This window comes from Carassius auratus, unplaced genomic scaffold (assembly GCF_003368295.1).
Source record: "Carassius auratus strain Wakin unplaced genomic scaffold, ASM336829v1 scaf_tig00034894, whole genome shotgun sequence".
NCBI classification, from domain to species: Eukaryota; Metazoa; Chordata; class Actinopteri; order Cypriniformes; family Cyprinidae; genus Carassius; species Carassius auratus.
Genome location: NW_020526182.1, coordinates 42,279 through 65,511, shown reverse-complemented (window position 1 = coordinate 65,511; position 23,233 = coordinate 42,279). Strand labels below are relative to the sequence as shown.

General features: G+C 37.2%; 1 protein-coding gene across 2 annotated transcripts in view; it reads right to left on the bottom strand.

The window, feature by feature from the left end:
• LOC113081672 (receptor-type tyrosine-protein phosphatase S-like) overlaps positions 1-23,233 on the bottom strand; it is a 134,834-nt gene that overhangs the window by 72,467 nt on the left and 39,134 nt on the right. For both annotated transcript variants that reach the window (XM_026253695.1, XM_026253696.1), the window contains exons 3-5: positions 21,461-21,606; positions 20,274-20,415; positions 5,761-5,949 (exon numbers count right to left, since the gene is read on the bottom strand). In XM_026253695.1, the coding sequence (XP_026109480.1) occupies positions 5,761-5,949; positions 20,274-20,415; positions 21,461-21,606 (477 nt within the window). The remainder of the gene's footprint in view (positions 1-5,760; positions 5,950-20,273; positions 20,416-21,460; positions 21,607-23,233) is intronic.

Here is a 23,233-nt window from a genome sequence, read left to right as displayed (position 1 = left end):
TTCCTTCATAAACTATATATAAAAATCTATAAATTCATACTATTCAAAGTATAATATGTAAAATGTAATTTAAAGAAATTAATTTATATATCACATTTTTAAACAATGTTTTATTTTTATTAATGACATTTTTACATTTAATTCTACAAGAAAACCCCATTGAGCTGTCCAGTAAAGGTGAGTCTGAACTACTGGACGAGTGAACGCAGTGAATCTCCTCACTATCTCTGGCGCTGGAGTCGTTCTCGCGCTGAGCTCTGTGTCCAGCAGCGGCGTGAAGGTCATCTCTGAGCGTCAAGGATATTTTGCCTGCTTCATATGAACTCCTCAAGCGCACGTTTACACAGTGTCCCGGTTTTACCAATCACTTTTAGAATAATTCTGTGCCTTGATGAACAAAATACAATAACAGTGAAAATAAGAGAGTTTTCACGCTAACAACTATATTCTATAAATCAACATTCTAAAATACGAATAATACTTTTTTCATAAATGCTATAACGGAATATTTCATTTTAAATAAATAATAATACGTTTTAATATTCTTTAGTTGTATTTTTTACTTCATTTGACTGCATAAATTATATACTATTAATTAATTAATTAATTATTTAAAATAACTGAAATTTAAAATATTTATAATCAATGAATTCATATAGCACATAATTAATTGCTATAATAATATTTAAGAATATTTATTTAGTTTTATGTTATTGCTTGAATTTCGTTTGGCTCGGCCGTATGGTAAAGAAAAACAATAATTTAAATGGAATTAAAATAATTATTGGGATAACACTGCGCCTTGATTTAGAAAACACAATAAAGCGAGTGTAAATAAGAGGATTGATCCAGTATTTATCCTGACGAGCCTCATTGCGCTGAATAATTGACGCTACACGTCGACAGGGCGTCCACAAGCAGGCAGAATATTCCTGGTTTAGAGTCGTTTATGTATATTTTAGGAGTTGAGGAGGGATCGGGAGCGTTAGTATCAGGGCAGCAGAATTAGCTCCAGCTAGAGACAAAGTCACGGTTAGCTTCGGAAAGAACTGGTTAGGTGAGGTTAAAGGTTAAAGGTTAAAGGTTCACAAACACACAGACGTCACAAATCAAGTGGAGACTGCCTCAAGAAGCTCCCAGACTGTTGTCGTTTGTAAGGAGCGAGTCAGTGACCTTAAAAAAGGCTTGACGAGGCACTGATGTCCCGTCACTGACCGATGAGATGCGACTGTCTACATGTGCATTAAAAAGCTTTCGAATAACAAGAAGTTAGTCTTGAAGTTAGTAAGTCTCATCTTAATATCAGTTCAATAATGTGTAAACAAATAACACAGGCGTGAACGACAACCGAAGCAAAGTCTAAAATCCACGAGGTCTACACTGGATTAAAAAAATATATATATATTAAATTAAATAATAATATATCAATAATATAATTATATAAGTGTCTTACAATAAATTAAATATTCCAATGTATGCCTATATTTAGAATATATAATTAATGATTTGTATAATAAATAATAATAACATAATAATATAAATTAATAATAGCACTAAAATGTTCATAATACACAATTATTTTAATATATACATTTATAATAAACATTTCAAAAATTATAAAATATTTTAATAAAAATATTCAAAATATTCACATTTTTTATCAATACTTACAATACATAATTACTGATTAATATGATTAATATTAACCATATATGAATTTAACAATTTAACAATGTTTGCTTATGAGAAAATCCAAATGATCATTTATTATAACATTAAAATCAAATATTTAATATTTATCAAATCCAATAAAAATAATAATAGTTAATTTTAAAGTACATTTGATATCTGAATATAATATATAACATACCCATTTATTAAATAAATGTATACAGTGTTTATAATTTTGTATGAATATTCTAATATCCTTTAGTCTTTTAAATCAAATAATTTGAAGCTGTGCGCTAGTCTCTCTCTGAATTATTATTATTATATATTTTTTTAACCTACAGCAGTAGATCAATGCGTCAGAACAGAGACGTTTGTCTTATTCAAAAGATCTTGATGAATGTCTCCGGGCCCCAGGTTTGGAAACTCAAGAGATCAGTTTCTGTTCGGGACGGAGGCACACACAGGAACGCAGGAGGTTCAGCTACAGGCCTTTTTATCATCAGTGTAAATCCCTCCAGAAACATCCCGTCAACACTTCGACCTCCTCCATGAACAAAAACACACTTCAGCTAGTCTGAGCTGGACTTCCAGACGCAAGGGTCCAAAACCCTGTTAAACCTGCGCACCATTGTATATACAAATAAAAGAAAACATTCAGAAAATTTATAGAAATTATAATATATATATATATATATATATTTTTTTTTTATACGTACAGGCATCTATAGCGTTTTTATGATTATATTAATTAGCAAATTAATATTACATTATAAATAATAATAATTCAATAATTATTATAAATAATATTAATTAGCAGAAATATTTAGACAAATATATTTAACACACATATATACTTAAATTTACTTAAAATAATATAGGATAATAATGTCAAATATAATTACACACACAAAATAATAATAATAATATTGTTATTATTATCATTCAAATGATCACTTTAAATGTGTAATTAAATATATGTTACGTTTAAACATGTAAAAGCCTCTACAATGCGTTTTCTAACAATAATTAGCACAATAAGATGATATTATAAATAATAAATAATTATTAAACAATTATTAAAATAATATTAATTAGCAAAAATATTCCCAAATAAACTCATATACTTTACTTAAAATATTAATATATTTATATATTTATAATATTAATATATTATAGTATATATATATATATATATATATATATATATATATATATATTTAATAATATTAATATATTAATATTATTAAAATCTATTAATAACAAAATAAAACAACTATTTTTTTAATATATTAAATTATAAAAATTATTATTATTATTATTGTTGTTGTTCAAATGCTTATGTAAAATATGTTTATGTAAAAATTATACAACTTTTATTCTAAATATATTCCATAAATATCTGAACAGTAATAATTTTTATTACTATCATTATGTATATCATTATTATAATACTTAAATGATTTTTGTACATAAACAGAATGATAGCCTTATAATTAAAGGAGTAGTTCTCTTCCAGAACAAAAACTGACAGATAATATATTCATCCAAGATCATGTTTTTTGAGTGAAACATTTCCAGGATTTTCTCCATCTAATGGACTTCTGTGGTGGCCAGGAGATTGGTTTGTCTTGATAAGACCCTTCTTCCTCGGCTGGGATCGTTTCGAGGCGTTTGAAGCTGCCCTGTGGAGTTCAATCTCGGGGGCACCACAGAAGTCCATTACAACGCCAGGCTGGAGCTTCTGAAACCCTAATCTGTTCTTCTTTTGTTTTATAAGCATCTGAATCTTAGTGGATTCTCTGTAGAGCTGCATGTGAACAGAGAACACTAGTAAATCCACACACACACACACGCGTTTTCTGCAGTGTGTCATCCTCTAAAGCTCGAGAGAAACAGGGAATCGTATCATGTTAGTGGGCAAGGAGAAGAGAAAGAGATACGGAGGGAACAGACAGACGTTCAAGGGAAAGGAGATGGGAGGACATGCATTTTAAAACCAAGTTAAAATGCCATCTGCTTCAGGGACACGAGGAAGCTTGCGCGCTCGCTGAGACACTTACCAATCGCTTCTGGAAATGATAACGCACAGAAAAAGAGGCAGAAAGGAAGAACAAAACAGCACACTTTAGGGTGGGCTTCACAGCAGTCGCGCACCCTGAAATCAAGAGAGTTTAGTGCGGAGACCCCTTCAGAGGACGACATGTTACACACAGACTCGGAGACGTTTTAGGAACACGTTTAATGATTTTAGAGACTAGATTACGAGGAAATCTCACAAAACCAGTCAAGAACATTTCCAGGCATCTACATCTGCAAATATCTAAAAAACAATCTGAATAAGGAGGGAATTTAGCGCCACTCCGTCTCCAAAATCTCATTATCAATGAGAAACTCTTAGTTTATAATAATTTTACAATGGTTAATAACTTAATAATACAGTGATCAATTTGATTAATTTAAGATAATTAATTGAAATTATTAAAAATAAAACATTTAATTAAAAGAAGCGGAAATTAAAGATCAGTGCAAGAACAGTAAATATATACTTCAATCATAAATAAATACGTAATATTTATAAACAAGTAATAAGTAATATAATTTAAGACATGCCTCTTATTTTAATTTGCTTCTCTGTAGTGAAATACTATCTAAACGTGTTCTTGACAAGTTTTGTGAGTATTAAGAGTTTGGAAACTTGTTTTATCAGATTGATTAATACTAATATGTTATGTATAGTTAGAATCAAGGTTATGTTTTATATAGAGTGTGTGAAAAGTCAAACTAATTGCCCTTGGTAAAATAAATACTGCCTTAAGAAATTCATTAACATCTTGAGAGATTTGGAAAATGTTGGCATATTTAATTACCAATTAGACTCACCAAACAAATACTACTAAAAGCATTTAGATAGCTCACTAGCACACAAATTGAATTAAGACCATGATTATAGCTCGTTTGTACACGCTGTACGCTGTGCATACTGAATTTAGTTTGTCTAATTAGTAGTACGTTAATATGTTATGTTGTGCATGTGAATGCGGAAATGCCGCTAGAACCTTGCTTTAGTTGAAACAGAGACAGAGACGTCACAAACAAGACGACGGAGAGCGAGGCACAGCAACAACATGTATGACCCACTCACACAGTGACAAAAACACAGACAGAGGGAGTACAGGTCGCTAAACTGTTAGCGCTGCTTCGTCACACTGTAGGCTAACATGAGCATTTTCACAAATGCACATTCCCAAAGTCTCTTAAATTTGTCTGATTAATCTGTACGTCTGTCAGCAGGGCAGAGAAATTAGCTTGCTAAATGAGCTATGAACGCTAACCTTGCAGCAAGTGACATCGCTAATGGAAGCTAAAAGGATTGACTGTTTGGGCAAGGCCCAACACGCTGCACAGTAATCTGGCTTCTTGTCCTCAACTAGAGAAGTCAAAGGCATTTGTGTTCCTGTACCACTGCCAATGGCGTCACAGAGGTCTGTGATACCCCCTCGGCGAGTCTGGGTCGTCCATTAACACGGTGCAAAACAAAGCACTCAAGTCTCGCATAAGCAAGAGCAGATGTAGCCGCTCACCGCCAAACCACTTTGTGATTGAATCTGAAACTTTATTTAAAAAAAATAAGGGAACAGGGAAACTCTGGGTAAGCAAGTTCAGGTCAAGGGTTGCCAGCAGAGTATCTGCTGCCCATACTGATTTACATCAACAGCTCCAAAACAAATGCAACCCGATAGATTTTTCTTTTCTCTGTTGCTGACGAATCACTGACCCACAACGGTGGCCTCGGGGCGACTGGAGCGCTAGACTTAATGAGATATATAATTAGACTGTTTTACTGGGTCTTTCGATAAAGTTTCATTACCCTAAACCAGACATTAATCATACGCTTGCCACGAAATCTGGACTAAGCTCTTCTGACACAGTTCATTAAAAGTCATTATCTTTCCATTTCAGCTTCCATAGCAACTTATAGCGCTAACTCTGTGGGTGGTTGTTTTGGAAGAGCACAGGGTACCTTCAATCACTGATACAGAAGCAGAAGGACATTAGCAGTAGGGCATAAAGGGCATTCGTTCGTCTTACCCGATCTGAGCTGTTTGAGTCGTCCGTTACTTGTGCTGGGGTCGATGGGAAGGAAGTCTTTGAACCAGGTGATTTCCGGATCAGGGTTACCGCTCGCGGCGCAAAGCATGGTAGCCGTGCGGGTGCGCTCCACCACCTTCAGCTGTGGGCCCATGTCGATGTTGGGGAAGCCAGCAGGAAGTAGGTCCTCTGTAGGAGAAAACATTGAGTTTTGAGACAAACGGTGGACCATTAGCTACCAGTTATCTACTTGAGAACTCCTACCAAACAAGATTCTGGAAGAACCAACTTGGCCTAGAATAAGCAACTTGGCCTGTTGGGGTGAACATATAGAGCAGGTGTTTCCTGGAGGGCTGGTGTCCTGAAGAGTTTAGCTCCAACTTGCCTCAACACACCTGCTTAAAAGTTCTAGCATGCCCAGGTAAGACATTGATTAGCGGGTTTGGGTGTGTTTAATTAGGGCTGGCGCTAAACTCTGAACCACCATGTTTGGAGACCCCTGATATGAAGACAAGCAATGGATATTTAGTTGGCAATAAACTACTCGGAAGTTTCTACAAAGCAAGTTTCTTGCAGAACTAACTTGGCTTAGAATAAACAAGTAGGTACTCTGTTGAACATATAGAAGTTTTAAGGGGAACATTGGATATACGGATGCTGATAACCTACTCAAAAGTTGCTAAGAAGCAAGTTTCTGGACCAACCAACTTGGCCTGGAATGAGCAAGTAGCCATGTTGGGTTTGGCTAGGACCTGTTTCCCTTCAGGGACCCTAAGGGCGACTTGCTTAGGGATAATCAAACATTATCATAAAGCGCACACTGAGCTGTTGCTCACGCCATCATACATATCATTCGAGTCCTACAGATCCGTGTCTACATTACTAGCGACAGAGCCGTTTAATCGGGGCAAGCAGTGGTGACATTTCACCCCCGGTTCCTCCATAGTTGTTTACGGCACTGAGTCAATTCGAAGAGACAGCTGACACACAAACACACAATAGATTTTGACAATTCAGCCCTCTTGCTCTTCAACAGAATCCAGTGTGGCTGATGCCTGCTGTTGTAGGCCAACATAAGCCTTCACGCTCTTCAGTGGATCTGCTGTAAAGACAATGATGGATAAGGCGGAGTGAAAACCTCTCACTGCTTTGACCTGATGTGACTCACACGCTGGCAGAGAAAATCAGACACCGTAGACTGTGCCAGTGGGCACGGGTTGGGCACTAAGTGTGAAGGTCACATCCTTCGAACCCTCTGAGTTTCACAAAGGTGTGCCAAGGCTCATGACATTACAAGAAACCCAAGTAGTGCACCTAGTACCGGAAACTGTTGTTTTACACAGGCCTTGACACCAAAAGAAAGGATTTGAGCCAATGTCTTGTGCAGTGACCTTTCATTTCCATGTTTAATTATTCAGTGTTGGCTGGGGAAGCATTTTAGCTTCCTATCGATTATAAACCAGCGGAGATGGGATGTTTAAAAGTTCCAGCTTGGGGGAAAGGATAGCACACAGGTACTTGTCCTTCCAAAATCAGCATTTTGGAGAGCAACATTCTGTGCTTACTGTAATTGTGATTCACGGACGGATTATCCATGCCGTGACACCAGAATAGGATTTCTGCAAAGCACACACATTAAGCCTTTAACACAAGATGAGTAATTTGATTTGAGCTTAATTAAAGGCAGCAAGTGCTGGGGAGTTTGGACTGGTGGTGGGCGAGTGAGAGCAGTGAACAGTGTCACTGAGAGAAATGTCAAAGCAATGTAAATTACATTATAGTGAGAGAGGTCGAGACGGGAGCTGGAAATAAAGCCAGTGTGATGGTGCTAGCACTGCTTATATACGGCATTAACAACTGCAGGCAATCGAATGCAAATGGACAGAGTGTCTATATTGTCACCGGGATGCAACAGCTGACCTAGAATCATCCACTAGGAGAGGCTCACCGCAAGCACTCCAAACTAAAGATGTCCTCTTCGGGTAATAGTAATGGAGAAGGGCTAGAAATAGAATTTGCCTTGCAGATGTACTCTTCCAACACACAAATTGGTTCAGGGTCAGTTGCTCTGGTAAAATATGAAGGAAATCAGGCATATCCGCACCAAGAGCCCTTAGCCCTGTCCTGCCTGGCTTGCATTGATGGTGAAAAAGCCCTGGAGTTACAATTCCAGCATTCCCCACCAATCTGATCACAGGATTAGATGGCTATTGTCTCCACAACATCTTTTTGATATCATCACAACCAGTCGATTCACTAATAGGCTTGAGCTCTGAGGTTCTCGCTATACCTCTCTAGCACTAGCCTCGCATGATTTCCCCCGAACAACAATTGAAAGGCTTTCACACAGATGCCCATAAGACAGAAATGCGGAAATATATTCCCCCCATGCATTTCAGGTGCTGGATAGTAGCTGAGGTGTTTTTTGTTCTGCACTCTACAGAGGGCTAATTATACCCCATGATTCATTAAAATAAGAACTGGAATGCAATTACAGGCCTCGTGCTGGGTTTATATTTGGGCGGCTCTGAAGGCCGCCCCTGGCCTGACTAAGAGGCTGTTAAGGCGCGATGATAATGATGCTGTTATGATGATCAGCGTAGCGGGCCGAGTGTGTCGACCACTTTAGCCAACAGCTGCGTTTTCACCGAATCAACAGGGCACTGGAGTCGTCCCCAAACCCTCAATCCGTTAGCTTTGACATGGGCTTTTACGCTTTCTGTTATTATCTGTAATTGCGTTTAATTGTAGCTTGTGATTTAATGGCATTACGCAAGTGACAGGTGCAAAGCCTCTTAACCTGAGCGGTCAGTCGGATTTGCAGATGGGCATCCATAGTAATAAGCAAATGAGTTTAGACTGATTTATGATGATCTCTGAAGCTCGTTATCTGTGCAGATTAAAAGTACACCAAAATAAATACGCAATATATATATACAGCTGTTGGTTTTTCTCTTCGAATACAACCGTTGTGACAAATAAAAGACAGATCACTATGTACAATCCTAAGACTTGGTTTGTATGATACCTTGGGTGTCCATAAGCAAACGAGTTTTATTATGAACTCTGAAGCTTATTGCCCTTGCAGGTTAAATATTTCATATCACAGATTAAAAGTAAAATGGCTATTGCAGCTTGTACATCAAAATAAATCGGTAATATACACAGAACTGCCGCCTTCTGCCGGGACCGTGGCATTCTTGTTAACAGCTTTATCAACCAGAGACACATTTCATAATTACATAAAGCGTTCTTTGATAAGCATGCCTTTTTAAAAAGGGCTCTCCAGCAAACACTTTCCTGCTGATAAAGGTCTCAGGGGCGGCATCAAATTCCGCAGACCTATCCTCCCATGTATTGGCTATTTTATTATTTTCACTTACAGAAATGATTTAATTTCATCAGTTCCTTAATCAGGTTAACTGATTAGCTCTCGTCACAGCCGGAGATGGCTTTAGAAGCACAATAATATTACCCAGAACTCGGCGAGGGCTGGGCAGCCAAAAAATGGGTTACAAACCACACCGCGGGAAGAAGACGACGCGCTTTTCAAACGCAGAACTGAGATGACATTTAACTAATCTGTCGCCCCAGCTGTTCGGATTGGAGAGGCGGTCAATTTAATTTCCTGTGCTCCAAAAAACAGCCCAATTTGCAGAACATGAAGTGCGCGGATGGAAGTTTGCGCACGCACTTGATTAAGTCTGGGAGAGTCACTGGTCACGGTGCTTTGGGTTCGACTGGCCTGTCACGTCAAAAATAAAAAAAACTGCTGCACAGGAGACAGGGACACGAGTGCAGGGAAACCAATAATGGCCCGGGCGCAGAGAGAGAAAGAGAGGGCTGCGGGTGGAGGAGGAACCACATAATGCTCCATTAAAGAGCGTGAATCCCATTTCTGCCTCTCTAGATACACTATCACAGCCCAGCTTCTGCGCTCGGCACCGTGTCTACTGCAACACGCCAATTGGTATGCCTTAAGTTCACTACAGGATCAAGGACGCCATCTCTGACCATCCCAATTTCAAGAAGTCTCTTCAACTAGAGCAGCTATGAAGAGTGTAAGGCCTTGGGCATTTCATTGGAAAAAATCATTCTGACATATTGAATATAAAATAAATGTATATATATATATATGTTCATACAATGATAACAGATATTCCCACAACAGACCAAGTCACGGTTTGGTGGCAAAGCCTCTCAGCAGTTAGCATTGACCACATTAGCATTACAAACCCTATAACGTGGGGTTGACTGTTGATTTCCATCAGCATTGGTGAATCTGAAGATTTCACACACATTATGGTAATTCTCAACCCCAGTCTTAATTATCGCCTCTGTTCTAATAGGACCCAACAGATTCACAGCTACTGCTGGTGTGTTTGTGTTTTACTAAAGGCATCAAACATAAAGCCTGACACCACAAACGCATGACTTTACCGCTTATAAAATCAAAGAGAAGTCTAAATATCACGTATAATATTAAATAAGAAAACAATACTACATATCATTTAAAAAAATAATACAAGTGTCATTAATAATACTAAAATTATGAAAAAATTATACTAAAATAAAATGGAATGTATAAGTAAAATATTATGTATCATGTTATAGATTTGAAAATAAGGCCACATGTACTGTATAATATTAAAAATGAACCAAAATTGCATTCATAATACTAAATAAGCCCAGATATCTCATACAATACTAAATCTAAGCTGAAGTATAATGTATGATACTAAAAGTAGAGCAAATCATTTATTTATAATATAAAACACAAACCTACTAAAATACTAAATATAAGCCCAAATATCACATATAATATTAAAAGTAAACCCAAAACAGTATATAATAATGTAGTATAATATACAATATAAAATAATAAATATAAGTATATTATCATGTATAATACTAAAAATAAGGGCAAACATCATGTTTCATACAAAAGAAACCAAAAAATTAATATAAAATACTAAATAAAACCTCAAATATCATCACACAAAACACCAAACATAAACTCATATGTCATAGAAAATACTAATATATGACTAAATAGCATGTAACATACTACTAATAAGCCCAAATATGATGTATCATACTATAAATAAGGCCAAATGTTGTTTAATGAACTCAGGAAATAGGTATCACTCAATAGTTTACTTTTAAAACACAATTACATTATAAAATTCAGTAAATCTCAGAATAATGCAGCATTCTTTAAAAACACTTTGCAGTCATTTATTAATATACATTTAAAAAACAATTATATGTACCTTAATCACATATACAAAAATTTGTTTTTACAGCAAGTAAAAATAAAGATTATTGTTACATTAAATTTTTTTCTACATGTACATAAATCACATTTACAAAAATATGTATGTTAGATAAATTCATTTAAAAATACTTTATAAAGTACATAATTTTTTTAAAATAACTATAAATGTTAATATATTAATGTACATTGAGCATATTATAAAAAACATACTTTTTTTATAAAAAACATACTTTTTAGTATTTTTTAATTATATAAAAAATAAATATTTTTAATAAAAAAAAAAAAAATTTTCAAATGGTTTTCTGAATTAATCATTTGCAAAAAAAGGTGTTGACCTTTTAAAATAAATAAATAAATAAATATGTATGCACATACCTAAATAAATAAACCTAATTTAGACCTTAAAACAAGCCATAGTTTTTAAGTTCTGAGTTTGCACTAAATAAACACACAGCGTATTTAGAATTTAAATAAAAGTACTTAAATTAAAAAGTAACAATTATTTTTGAATTCTAAATGTTTTTTCTATATCTAAATTAAACATTCGCAAAAAAATGTAATTTTGAACTTAAAAGTAAACTATTGTTTTTAGGCTCTGAATTTGTGATAAACAAACTCAGACGAACTCAGAGAAAGGAAAATGCACCACAGCAAACCAGATGGGAAATACTTGCTGTATAATTGTAAATACGAGACGACCCTGTGTAGCACAAACATTTGTATTCTGTGCGCTTTTAGCCGAGCATCTAATTACAGCATCCACAGACTAAAAGGCTCGACAGGAGGCTCTTCTGTGGAGGGCAAATGGAAAAACGCCTCAATGGAGCCATTTTTATTATTGCACTTAATTGCAAACGCAGCTCGGGAGACGCCGGGACTGGAGGAAGTGAAACTCCAAACAAAGAGCCAGACAGACACCAGAGAGGAAGAGGAAGAGGAAGATTTGTGTGACGGCTTCGGAGCGCGGCGTGAAGTTTAAGATGCAGCAGATGCTGGTTTGGCTCGGTGAACGCTGAGAGATGCCCTTTCAGACGCGCTCTTCTTTAAATATTAACAGCTGCTGCTGCTCGAGGAGAGATCAGTAATCGAGTCAGACATCGGCCGGAGAACATTCACATGCTGCACTACAGGAAGACAGAGGAGCAGAACGACAAACAGAGCCCAAATACTGAGGGCTGAAGAACAGCTGCTGATCAAGACTAAAGGCATCATTATATTATTAATAAAAGACAAAAAAGCTCATTTCTTTAGCTAATTAATATTCTACGATTAAACAGGCGTTTTATGTTTTTCTTCAGCAGTTAGCAAATAAATTATCATGGTTATTATTCATATTATAATACTAAATTATAAAAAGTTAATATTTGAAAAAGCAGTTAACATACAAATCTCTCTTTTATTAAAAAATATTTTAAATTCGAAATGTTTTTTCAATGTGCACAATAAAGCCTATTTTTAAAAGGTACCTTAAATATAAGTAAAAAAAAAATTATATACAAAAATAGTACATTAATATACAAATGTACAATGTACAAATGTAACTTTCAACGAAAAATGCGCTCTTATTAAAATAAATGAAATATATTTTTAAAGAAGTAAATTTATTCATAAAATTATTTTTTTCTTCCTGCATGCACTTCTAACATATTTATAAAAAAGGTGCTTAAAAATAAATAAATTAAGTTCATTCCTTTAAATGTACAGCTAAAAAAAAAACTCTTATTTTAAATAAAACAGAATAAAAAATTGCTAAATAGACACATTACAGCAAAACAATACACAAAACAGGAGAACAACTAGATCTCCTAAAGTAGAAATTGAGAGGAACATGATTATTTCCGTCTCTGAAGGACACAAACCAACCTCATCAACGCTCCATCATCTCTCTCAGGACGAAGAGTCGTTCTCGAGGAGGCATTACTGAACGTTTGTGCTCCAGAGACGAGTGTTTGGTGCTCTTCTGCGTCCCGTTGCTCCCCGTGGTCAATCAGGCCTGATTGTGGCTCTACAGGTTCACAGGATCAAAGCAGAGTAAACTCCAGCTTCCTCTTTCCGAGTCGTCCTGAAAACCGCGGGTGAAGCGGCGAGGTTCCTCGAGGTGCTCCTGAAGAGACCTCATCAGCGTCGTAAACAATCGCGAGTCGCGCAGCCGTCAGACTGACAGCAGCGGCGAGGATCAAACGCCGCCGTGATCTCAGAGCCGCGCGGAGAAGCTTGAGCTTTTCTACCACTGTCAATTATCTCCACGCAACAAACAGGAAGTGAGACGCTTGTCATCGTTAGCAGGAGTCGACGACGAGAACAGAGCCAGATCGAGTCCCAGAGCTTCACAAAGAGATGCCACGTACCAAAATATAAATAAGAAACACATGTACGGGAAACTTCTAAATGTGTATAAATAAATAAATATGTAACTTATAAATATGTTTCTTATAATACAAGTTTGAAATAAATAGACAGATATGTCAATTATAAATAATTTTCCTATAAGTTTATAACATATTTCCTATATGTTTATAATACATTCGTTAATTAATTAAATGTTTATGTAATGTGATATATCTTTCTTAAAAATAAATATGCTTGAAATTTTCTAAATTTTTAAACATACATTAAAGCATATTTACAATATATCTTCATGTTCATCATGAATAAATAATTGCATACATCACTAGTGTTTGAATGAGTCGTAAATGAATGAATAAATAACATTTCTAAATATAATTTAACTGAAAATAATGAAAAACGAATTAAATAAAATTGATCCAATACATGTACAGTGACGAAATTCGAAAATAATTTGAGATTAAATAAAAAACGTACAAACATTTGACATTTTTATTTGATATTTAAAAAATAGCATTAAACAGGAAGTGCGCAGTGTGTCATCATTAGCGGCGGACATTAGCAGGAAGGCTTTATAAACAGAGGGCATATACTAGACGACAGTCTCGCGTTTTCACCGAAAACCGATAATGGATCGCGTGAATAAACTGGCGACAAAGTCCATGCATTTGTCAGATCTTAACACAGCTAAACCAGAGCATTAAACACCAGGGAGCAGCTGAGCGCGTGGATGGGAATCACTTTTGTTCATGAGAGAAGGAGAGTCATAATACAGCTGTGCAGATACAGCTGTGCACGAGTAACACACATCTAATCCAATCACTGTCATCCGTCTGATCTTCAGTACAACACAACTGAGAGAGAAAAGACTCGAGTCCAAGCGCTTCTCACTGTCATTCAGTAAACACCCATTGGGATACTACTTTAATAATAATTTCGGATACAATCCAATAGGAGTGGGAAAGTTTCCCTTAAATGTAATCTTCAAGAAACATTCATACATTTTAGCTCATTTTGCCTTGACTACATTTTTTTTAGACAACTGAAGTTTTACAGTTTAGATAAAATAACGCACAACAATATGAAAACCTTTTCAAAAATATAAAAATTGTACATATAAAACGTCAATATTTTGTCCATTTACCATTATCTTTTTTGATGGCAACTTATTTTAGTGAAATGTATATATTTTTTAAATTACAATTACAATTTAGATGACAAATATTAAACAGATATAAGTAAATATTTCAATGTCCTATACGTTCATTTTTACAGTAACATGTACATTAATGCAGTATTTAGTCCTCTTCATCCTAATGTGATGTGACAACAAAATATTTAGTAAATTTTACCATTAATAAAATGGCAAAAAATGGCATAACTAATAAATAAATTAATTAAATTCACATAAATGTATTTTTTAAAAAAACTGTTAATGGATAAATAAAATAAAACACTAATTTAATAAATTAAATTAATTTTAGTCCTCTTCATCCTAACGATATGGTATGTGATGAGACAACAAAAATGTGCAAAATTATGTCAATATTTATTTCAATTTTTAACACTAAAGTGCCATAAAAATAGCACGACTAATAAATAAAATAAAACACTAATTTAATATATTAAAAACAAGAAATATATTGTGTAAGTAATTAAAAAAATATAGGCTAAATAATATAATATAATATAATATAATATAATATGTTTAACAAAAAATAGTTAGAGATTGATTATAACATGCTTTCACAAAACAACAAAGTACAATATACATATTACTCAAATACGGTTAAAAAATCAGCTCCAGAACCCAGTCTTGCCACAGTGCTAGCGGTCAGTCACTTGTGTAACTGGACTCTGTGTGCTCTGCTAACACGGGTCAGTGCTAATTACCGGCTCATATTGAGTGAACGCGGAGCAGCCACAGACAGAGAGATTATTCGGAGAGGAGGATCAATAGACGGCCGGTGTTCGCCGGACCTTACACACACCGGACACTAGAACAGCAGGCTCAGCTCTGGTTCATACTCTGGGCGTCTCAATGACAGACACACACTGAAGAAAGATGTGGCCTCCGCCGACTTTTCCCTGCTGGACGCAGCGTTTCTACCGGAGAGCAGCGGGGACGCTAATCAGCTGTGCTCTCTTACTCCAAATCACTCTTGGCAGGGCTTTAAGAGCACACTGAAGCTAATACCCACAATCCCCTGGGGCCCAGCATCCAATGCTGTGGTTTATCAGGTGTGTGGAGAGAAACCTTTCATAACCGGACAACAAATACAATGGTAACGAGTCTTACAAGTTTAAAAACTATAATTTCATTTCTGAAGTATATTGATTCGGCATCTTTATTCCAATTTAAGCTGCTTTTGACACGACAATCGGAAGTTGCATTGAATTAAACTGTTGCGTTTTACAATAAGATAAAAAAAAGTATATAAATAAATAATCAAAATTACATATATATATATATATATTTTTTTTTAATTATTATTATAATTTTTATTTTCCTGTCAAATAACAGAGTTCCTTTGGAAGTCTTCAGCTTTTAAGAACTGTCAGGTTTTCCTGGAGAGGGCGGAGCTAATGCACAAACAGCAATCTCATTGGCTGGCGCTCACCTATCATCGTCCCTGTTTCGAATTCAACAAATCAGTTCGAGCGAACACAGACAACGTGATTAATATTCATGACCCAACAGCTCATTATCCGTTAGCGCATTTTATATTGTTATTAGTAGTAGAATTCGTAGTAGAATTGCTATCTTATAAGTTTTATTTTTATTTTCCCCCCTGAGTTCAGTTAAAATGACAAATATGCATTCATACATGGTTATTATAATTACTACAGTTCTATCATCATATAATGCTTACTTTTTATGATATCATATATATCTATATATATATCAAACATTTAATTTAAGTCTTGCGAGAAAACTTATAAATTTACTTGCCAAAGTGTCCATAGAGGGTTGCTTATTGTATAGTGTAATTAATTATGAATTTCATTTCTATAAATTTAATTGAATATTATAATTGTATTAACATAAAATTCTATAAATTAAAATCATGCAAATAAATGTACTTTATGTGTTATGTATAATTTAATTTAGCATAATAAAATTTATGTATTAAATAATTTTTACTATTATTGTTATTGCTATGTATTACTTACATTTTTTATTAACTATTATTATAATATTAATTACTATTAATAAATAATTTATATGTTTATATTATTATGATTATTATATTAATTCAATAAACTGAAATATAATTAATACATTAATTAAATGAATTATTAACTGCATCATTATATATAGTATTATTATTATTATCATTATCATCATTTTTATTATTAAATGTCAGTGGAAAAGGGAAAGTTGAATTATTTACAATTAAATTAATGTATAATTGTACATTATTATTATTATTATTATTATTATTATTATTATTATTATTATTATATATTCCATAAAAATAAATAAAATATTTAGAATATTTTTAAATTGTATCTACACACATACATTAGTTCATTACTTAATACATTAATTACACTTACTCTATATTATACTATTATTATTATTATTATTAAAACGTTATATTAAATGTCAGGGGAAAAGGCGAAGAGAGGGGGAGAGACTTGCAGAAAGGAAGAAAGAGCTGTAGGGAAAGGAACAGAGATGGACAGCAAGATTACTCTGAGGATCAGAGACGATGGTACAGACTGAGCTGGTTTCTGCACAGCAGCCCGTATCAAATCTGTGAGCCACAGAAACGTGCGAGACGGTGAGATTTCTTCAGAATAGAGGAGTCATGAATCCAGCTCGGTTGTATGGATCCACAAAGTGCTGAGTGTATCTGATCAGAAGCAGCGACACTTCAAACCAGACGCCGAGAGAGAAAAGTGACATTAAGATTCCTCAAACTGAGCTTGAGTGGGATAAACGAGACAGGGATGAATTTAGAAATGGCAGAGCCAAAGCTGTGATTAAAAAAAAAAGGCTAATAAAAGGGGTTCGGCGGCGAGCGCTGGGGTCAGAACAGTCCAATTAAAACCGTGCGAGGAGCGGCTGAACAAACGCGGCTCGTCCTGCAGGGTAGCAGCCAATTAAACGCGTCTGATCAAACGGCATGAGCTGCGGTGAGATCATCCTCTCTGGCACTCGGCAGTGCTAACGAGTTCCTGCGCACAGAGTTTGAAGGAGGAAGGGTCACAGCGCCAACTCTGGAAGCGAAGGATGAGATTAGAAGAGGTGAAGAAAGCAAGGCAAACTGACGAAGAGATAAGAATACTGTCTACTTAGGCTTCTACCTTCTAATAAAGCACTGATTTGGGACGTTCTTCATAGGGAGCAACTCAAATGCAGCTCCCAGCCCCAAAATGACTACAATTGAGCTTCCATTAGCATGCTACGAAGATGAGCACAACACACTAATAATTTTCAAAATACATAGCACACATAATTATGAGGTAAAAGAATGCACTTCAAACCATAGGCCTAGCTGCTTTGCATCGATTTTCTATCCACAAACGATGACTAAAGAGTTTCCCGCTAATATGTTGCTAAGCTAACATCACAACACTCTAATACACATCTAAACACATAGCATACACAATTATGTCAAAAATACTGCACTCGTTACCCTAAAACTTAATGCTTTGCATTATATGTATCCATCCACAAAGAAATGGCACCAGTTTTCTGCTAACTAAGCTAAGCTAACGCTAACAAAATACATAAAACACACAAATATTAGCTTAAATAGTGCACTTGTAGCCTTAAACCTAAATATTTGTAATAATTTTATCAATCTACAACAGATTACACAAGTTCTTCACCAACAAGTTGCTAAGCTAACAATATAACATTCTTAAAAATATCTACAAAAACATAGCAGGTAAAATAATGCACTTGTATATCTAAACCTAGCATTTTTCTCAGTTGTATCAATCCATTTCTTTTCCTCCACTGAGCCTGCTGCAATGCATTCTGTGATCGTCTTATCCACAAAATATAGCCCGTGCTACAGCTAAAACTAGGCAACCTTTACAAAAGCCTTCGCATCTGGAGTTAGCTTATGACGTTGTCTAAAAAAACAGAAGGTATTGGAAAAGAGCTAATGTTTTGGGAAGGTGGTCTGACACCTTCGGATTTGGGGTTGCATGATGCCAAACCAGTGGCTGTGTGGTCCAGCGTTCCCGCTCTGATCTTCTGTTGGCCAGCACTCTAAACCCAGCGCTCTCACAGCATGTCCAGGGGCAAGCTAAGGCCAGACACACCTGAATGTGTAAAGAAGCGTGCGAGCGTCTAACACCTTGCAGGGAGCGAGCAGATGGCGAAACCTGGGCTGTTGTTGGTGTTGGATTCTGTGAAGTGCTAGCTCTGGGTCGCTGGTGGACAAGACTGCCAAGAAGGGCTGAAAGCCAGGGTCAGAATGAAAAGAAAAACAGTGAGGCTACAAGAGAAGAAAGCTGGAGGAGGGGAAGCGATGGGTTGGGCGCCCGTTGTGGCACAGAGGAGAAGCAGCAGCGATGGCTGCAGGTGTCTTCGCCTCGGTTTTCTCCGAGACTCCTCCAAGGACTCTCAGAGGACTCTGCGACATGGTGCAAAAGCAGATGGCACATCTTAAGCATTCTGCTCACTGTTCTTGTGGGCAGCCAGAAGGCAGCTAAAAACAAACCTAAGCCCCTGGAAAAAGCACCGGGAGATTACAACAAAGCCTTCCTGTGTTTTCACTGCCTCCGGCGGACAGACACACCCTGAAGACGGCAAGGTGACTGGGTACTTAATGAAGTCACCGGCTTCAGAGCCTGGCCAGGGACAAAATGAAAGAAGAGCCCAGTGAGACCACAAATTGCAGCTGCAATGGTGGACAGTTTAATTGAGTTTGATTGATGTCCACGCTCAAGTTCTGGAGCAGAGGCGCTCTCCTCTGGGAGCGTGCAGACACATGTGCAATTCTTTGTACGTGTGTGTGCTGGGCTTGCTCTTCTGATAAGGTTCGATGTAAATGCGGGCCCACAGCAGATGGGGATGAGAGAGCGAAGGGGGGAGCAGCCGTATTTTTTCCCCCCATAGTGCTACCGCCTGTGTTCCTTCCTGAGCCGCATGGGTCTTGCCAAAGCCAGGATTTTCATGTAAAACTGGGCTGCCTACAAAAACCCTCAGCTTGGGTTCGGGCCCAGGAAGAAGCCTGCAAGCTGCCTGCTCCAGTGCTCGGCATTGACAAGGCAGATGGCTAGACCTCAACGCACGGGGGAACAAATGGATAACTTGATGCTGAGGATGACAGAGGTTCTGCAATTGGCTAGGACAGATTTAGAGTTTCTGTGACGGTAAGATTGGGTCACATTCAAGTTAACCAGAGAGCGCTGGACAGTTTCTTCAAGGGTTTGCCCAAATGGTCCTGTAGGGCAGTGATTCTCAACTCCAGTCTTGGGGACCCACCTCCCTCACTAATTGAAACATCTGACTCAGCTCATCGGTTTGAATGGGTACCTATCTAAAACATTCTGGGAGGTTTGGAACATTCTCGAGAACTGGAAGAGGATACACACTTAAAGCAATGGGATACAATTAAACACACCTAAACCAATTGCTCAAGGTATTCAGGATAACTACACTCTCAGAATAAATGGTACAAAAGCTGATACTGGAATGGTACCCTAATAAAATATGTAGGTTTAAGGTTCGAATATGCACCTTTTGGGGGGTAAGTAAGGTAAAGGTACCAATTTAGTAGCAGTGTAGAAACTTCTAGGCTGATGAACTTTACAGGACAGTGGCCCTCTAGGGGCAGGATTTGAAACCACTGACTTTAAGGGTTAGTTCCGCCCTTCCCCCAACCCCCAAGAAAACCGTTGACCCATTTGACTTCAGTCTTACCTCTAATGATTGACAGCTTAGCTTGGACACTGATTTCGCCTTCGCTGTTCTCCGCCACACACTCATAGATGTTCTCGTCTCGAGGCGCCCGGAGAGGCTGGATCCTTAGCACGGCCCCCGCACCTTCGTCAAACTCTATTGTCTGTGTAAGAGGAAAGAGTCGCTATATTACACTGAAATGGTAAAATGTCATTAACACAATGGCATGGTAGTTAAAGATCTGGCCTGTGAATTCAATCCTGGTATTGAGAGTTACCCATCCCAAATGTCTCAAGAACAAGCCACTTAATTCCTAGTTGCTCAAGGGGGAACGGTTTTGGTAAATGACCTGTAACTTCCTTGCTGCAAAGTTTTGGATTGATCAACTGGCATCCCCAACTTTTGACCCTTAACCTTAACCTTTTTCATGTTTACATTAATTAATTGGGGTAAAAAATTGTTGAGCTCCCATTTTTTAAGGTGCCGAAATATCCTGCAATTTCTAGAAGTTGCTGCGAGCTCAATTTATGCAAGAGAGTTAATTAGGCTCCTGCGGTGCTTTCGCATTTGATGTTATTGTAGCGAAACAGTCACAGAATCAATAGGGAATGACAAAGAGGAACGAGGCTCTTTGTAAGCCAGTGGCAAAACTCTCTTTCGTTTTATAGGGGGTGAGTTTTCAAGGCTACGATAATGAGAAGCAGCCCAGTGACGGCACACTGTCCTAAGTGTGTGCAGATCAATATCAAAGCGAAGCCTTCAGGGGAAACAAATTAATTCAAACCCCTCACGAAATGACTTTTAAATGCAACCAAGATGCTAATTTGAGCGTACTCTTGGGTTCGCGCGACGAATGAAATTGGATCCACCAACGTGTTTTTGTGTTGATATATTTTTTTTTGGAGGGAAGTTTTTCATCTTTGTTGAATAGTGACAGCGTGGCTAAATGCGGAGCTAGTCTTAATTAAGATACACTAAACATTGATCAACACTACAGCTGCCAGCTGTGTTATGACAAAAGGACACAATAAACAAGAAAGTAATATAAGACACAGGCCAAAACCCACAGAAGCTAGGATATGTATGCTACGTAAACACTTGAGATTGAACCAAAAAACAGTTCTAGATGGCATTTTGTTAGAAATACCACAGAAACAGCTGATTATTCAACTGATCTATTGAATACATGCTAGCGTGCCAAGTCTCACCTCGATGCGTTGAGAGTTCACCCTCTTTCCTTTCTTATTCCAGGTTACTCTTGGCTTGGGGTCACCTGTGGCTTGGCATACGAAGGATACGACACCTCCGGAGACGCCGATCATGTCGACAGGAACTTTTGTGAACCTGGGAGGAGCTAAAGAAAAAGAATATTTACGATTAGCATTTAGCCGTTTTGGCACCAAAACGCCTTACATTCTTACAGTCTGGTCAAAAGAGTCAAGAAAGAGATAATGACAGCTGATCTCACTTCCTGTTAAGAATGCAAAGTCAAGTTAAACACACTCCATTGTGGGAAAATAACCTCTTGCTGTGTTTTTTTGGGCACATTTTGGTGAATTTAGCATATCATACATTCAACGTGGATATAAAATGTTCACTATATACTGCAGAAATAGAGTAGCATGCTGCTAGCAAGCTATAGTGAACAGTGAGTGCAGGTAAAGTGAAGCTAACCCAATTCATCACAAGGCCACTGTAACAGCAAATCAATTAAATTCAATTACCAAGTGATTGAACACACACCCACACACACACGCAATTTAACAGTTACTCGCAGCACATTCGACCATAAAATAGCGAGTGAGTGGACTACGACTGGAGTGGGCTAGTGACCCGTTCTGCTACTATAGTGATGTTGACAAGAAACAGGGGCGTCGTGCGTTGGCGCAAATGGAAAGTGGCTGTTTTTCAGCATGACGGTAATTACACCACAGACAACGTGCACGCTGGCGCCACCCTGCATAATTTATTGTTGGCCAATGAATAATAAAGTACCTGCTACTCTGCCTTGATTTGAAAGACCCATGTCAGGTGAAGCATCCAAAACCCTACGAACATTTCCCATAAGACATGCCAGCTGTAAGCTAACGACACGCAGGACTGACAGTCGCTAACGAAAGATCGTGACAAAGCTATTCCAGCTTCAGGAGAGCAGGAGCTGTCATCTTCTTTTTCTACCGTTACTGCTTGTTCTTTGTGGATTACGCTAGTTTTGGAAAATAAGAAATAGTTTTTTTTTCTCTCTCTCTCTCAGAACCCAGCACAGTTTGTTCTCGGCTCATCAAATTATCATGCTGTCTACCTCGACTCTTCTCGGCGGGCCTCCGCTGGTGCTCGCTTTTTTCTCTCCGCGGGGCAGTAGGTCAAGCTTGACACAACAAGACATGAGAGGAGGCTCTCTAGGGGGAACACGCTAAAATCCAGAAAGTGCACAGATATGAGGAGATGATCAAACGGTCAGGCAAGCACGGCAAATTAATTATTAACTGCCCGTGGGCAGGCAGGCGAGCCCCTGAATCTCCGGGTGCGGATAAACACACTTGAAGCGAAGTTCCAGAGAGTGGAGAAGATGAAGCCCGAGGACTTTCGGCTTCATTCTGAAGTCATTCTGAACACAGACGCACATAGGTTCGCCACTTTAGTCAGTATGAGTCATAATTGTTCGGTAGAGCAAAAACAAGACATCAAAAACACCATGGCTCTTTGAACCGTGAGCCCGGTGGAACAGCTCCGGTGAGATTTTCAGCATGTCCTTCTGTAGGAGACAGACACTGACATTGCAAAAAAATAAAAATAAATATATATATATATAGTAGTTGTGCAATGACAAATAACTTATATATTTGACGAGAGTTTGAGTAGAGCTCAAATGTGAAGAGTTCCAGATCGACTTCAAGACGAAGGACAGACAAACCTACTGTGAGTGATGGACTAAGGTTATAGTTAAACCCCTGTAGTGTACTGTATGTATCCCGAGGTCA